This window comes from Cervus canadensis, chromosome 27 (assembly GCF_019320065.1).
Source record: "Cervus canadensis isolate Bull #8, Minnesota chromosome 27, ASM1932006v1, whole genome shotgun sequence".
Lineage (NCBI taxonomy): Eukaryota > Metazoa > Chordata > Mammalia > Artiodactyla > Cervidae > Cervus > Cervus canadensis.
Genome location: NC_057412.1, coordinates 4,491,311 through 4,493,058, shown reverse-complemented (window position 1 = coordinate 4,493,058; position 1,748 = coordinate 4,491,311). Strand labels below are relative to the sequence as shown.

The following is a 1,748-nucleotide window of genomic DNA, read 5'->3' as shown; positions in this document are numbered from 1 at the left end:
TTCACAGAAAAGCAGAGCTTATTTTTCCTAAAAATTTAGACATGTGGATTTTAAGATTTGTGAAATGCAAGTATGCTCTGACTACAGTTTTAATAATACAGATGACTACCAGCTATAAATAGGTAACATCTAACACGACCTGTTTTATAAAAATATTAAAGGGAGATAATCCTTGTATTGATAATTGACAAATAGAAAAATTACATACAGGTATATACACATATTGAGTTAAATAAAACCCAAAGAGCCATACTTTGCATTTCCAATTAGATAATTTATTGGTCGTCGACATCAGTCATTTGTTAGGGCCCAAGCTAACAAATTCCAGCAAACAGGAGACAGAGAAGCTTATAACCAATAAATAAATAATAAATTATCTGAAATTCTTAAGGTTTGAGTGTATATAGGGCTGGGGTTATCTCGATTCATCGATTGAATAATGTTATGTCTAATCCACTCATGGTAGCAGATGTTGGGTTACTATAGTCAGAGTTTAGTAGAAGCTGGAGAAACCACATCTTCTAAAGAACAGTGGGCGGTGACAGCAGCCACAGCCAAAGCTTCCGAAACCAGGGCCGCATCCGTAGCCTCCAAAGCCAGAGCCTGAGCGCAGCCTGCGGAAGCCGCCGCATCCACAGCCACGGCCGAAGCCCAGGCCGCCGAAGCCTCCGCAGCCGTAGCCCAGGCCTCCGTAGTAGTTGCTGCAATGGCACATGGTGTCGGGGGCGGGGGTCCGGTTTGCTGTTCAAGACCAGGTCCCGAGTGTGGATGTCAGCGCGTGCGGAGGGTGCTTATATACCCTGGTCGGAACACGTGGTAAAACACGTGACCATTCCTTTGTATCATTTCAAGCTACGCATTTACCTGAGGCCAATTGTTAATCTGTTTGCTGACAGGAGGAGAGGCACACACTCATTAAATTGCTTGAGATTGCAATGGCTAAACTGCCTTGCTAAAATGTCCTTTAAATCATTACATTCTTTGTTAATTAGAGAATAAAAATTTGTCATCAAAGTTACAAATTTGTGTTGGCACAGTCACAAAGTAAAAATTTCCTGAATAGAATTCATTACTAAGCATATTGCATCATGCATATTTGATGGTGTTTTCTCATAAAATTTTTTCTCATTTCTCATTTTCCTAGAATTCTTTGGATTCTCATGTATTAATTCCATCTAGATTTAAATACAATGATCAAAATTTAAATATTTAAAATTCTTCAAATATATGTCAAATTTATTTCCCATTTGCATGAATATAATATATACATATAATATACAAATATACTATGTACATACAACATACATTCATATACTATATATGCATACACACACAAGAAAACTATTTTGATTTTGCATTTATAAAGTTTGTATTCCCTTAAAATCATACAGCTTTTTCAACAGAGCATCTCAAAATCCTGATGTCTTGAAAATCTCCAAAAATGAGTGTGCAGTGATGAAATGACTGAGACAGGAGGAAGGTACAGGAAGCCGATGACCAGTCTCTGCTGACCCTCGGCTCCCTCTGTGAAGATCACAAACCCAACCCACGGTTAAGCTCCTCTGGCTATAATCATGTCTTGCACTTGGGTCTTTGACAGCATATCACTTTCCATGATTTAAATTATTACTGAGGATTTTGTTATGTTTTGTTACTGTGGCTTTGTTTTGAGGCTTATAAATAGCATTTTTATTGAGATATAAATGACATATATTATATTCATTTCAGATGTACAACATAATGATTCG

The 1,748-nt window shown here is 37.4% G+C and overlaps 1 protein-coding gene across 1 annotated transcript; it reads right to left on the bottom strand.

The window, feature by feature from the left end:
• Nucleotides 1-258: 258 nt before the first annotated feature.
• Nucleotides 259-760, bottom strand: LOC122428966 (keratin-associated protein 19-3-like). Its single transcript, XM_043449147.1, has one exon. It carries the CDS (start codon nt 713-715, stop codon nt 494-496), a length of 222 nt encoding a protein of 73 aa, XP_043305082.1. The 5' UTR covers nt 716-760; the 3' UTR covers nt 259-493.
• Between the last annotated feature and the right edge of the window lie 988 nt (nt 761-1,748).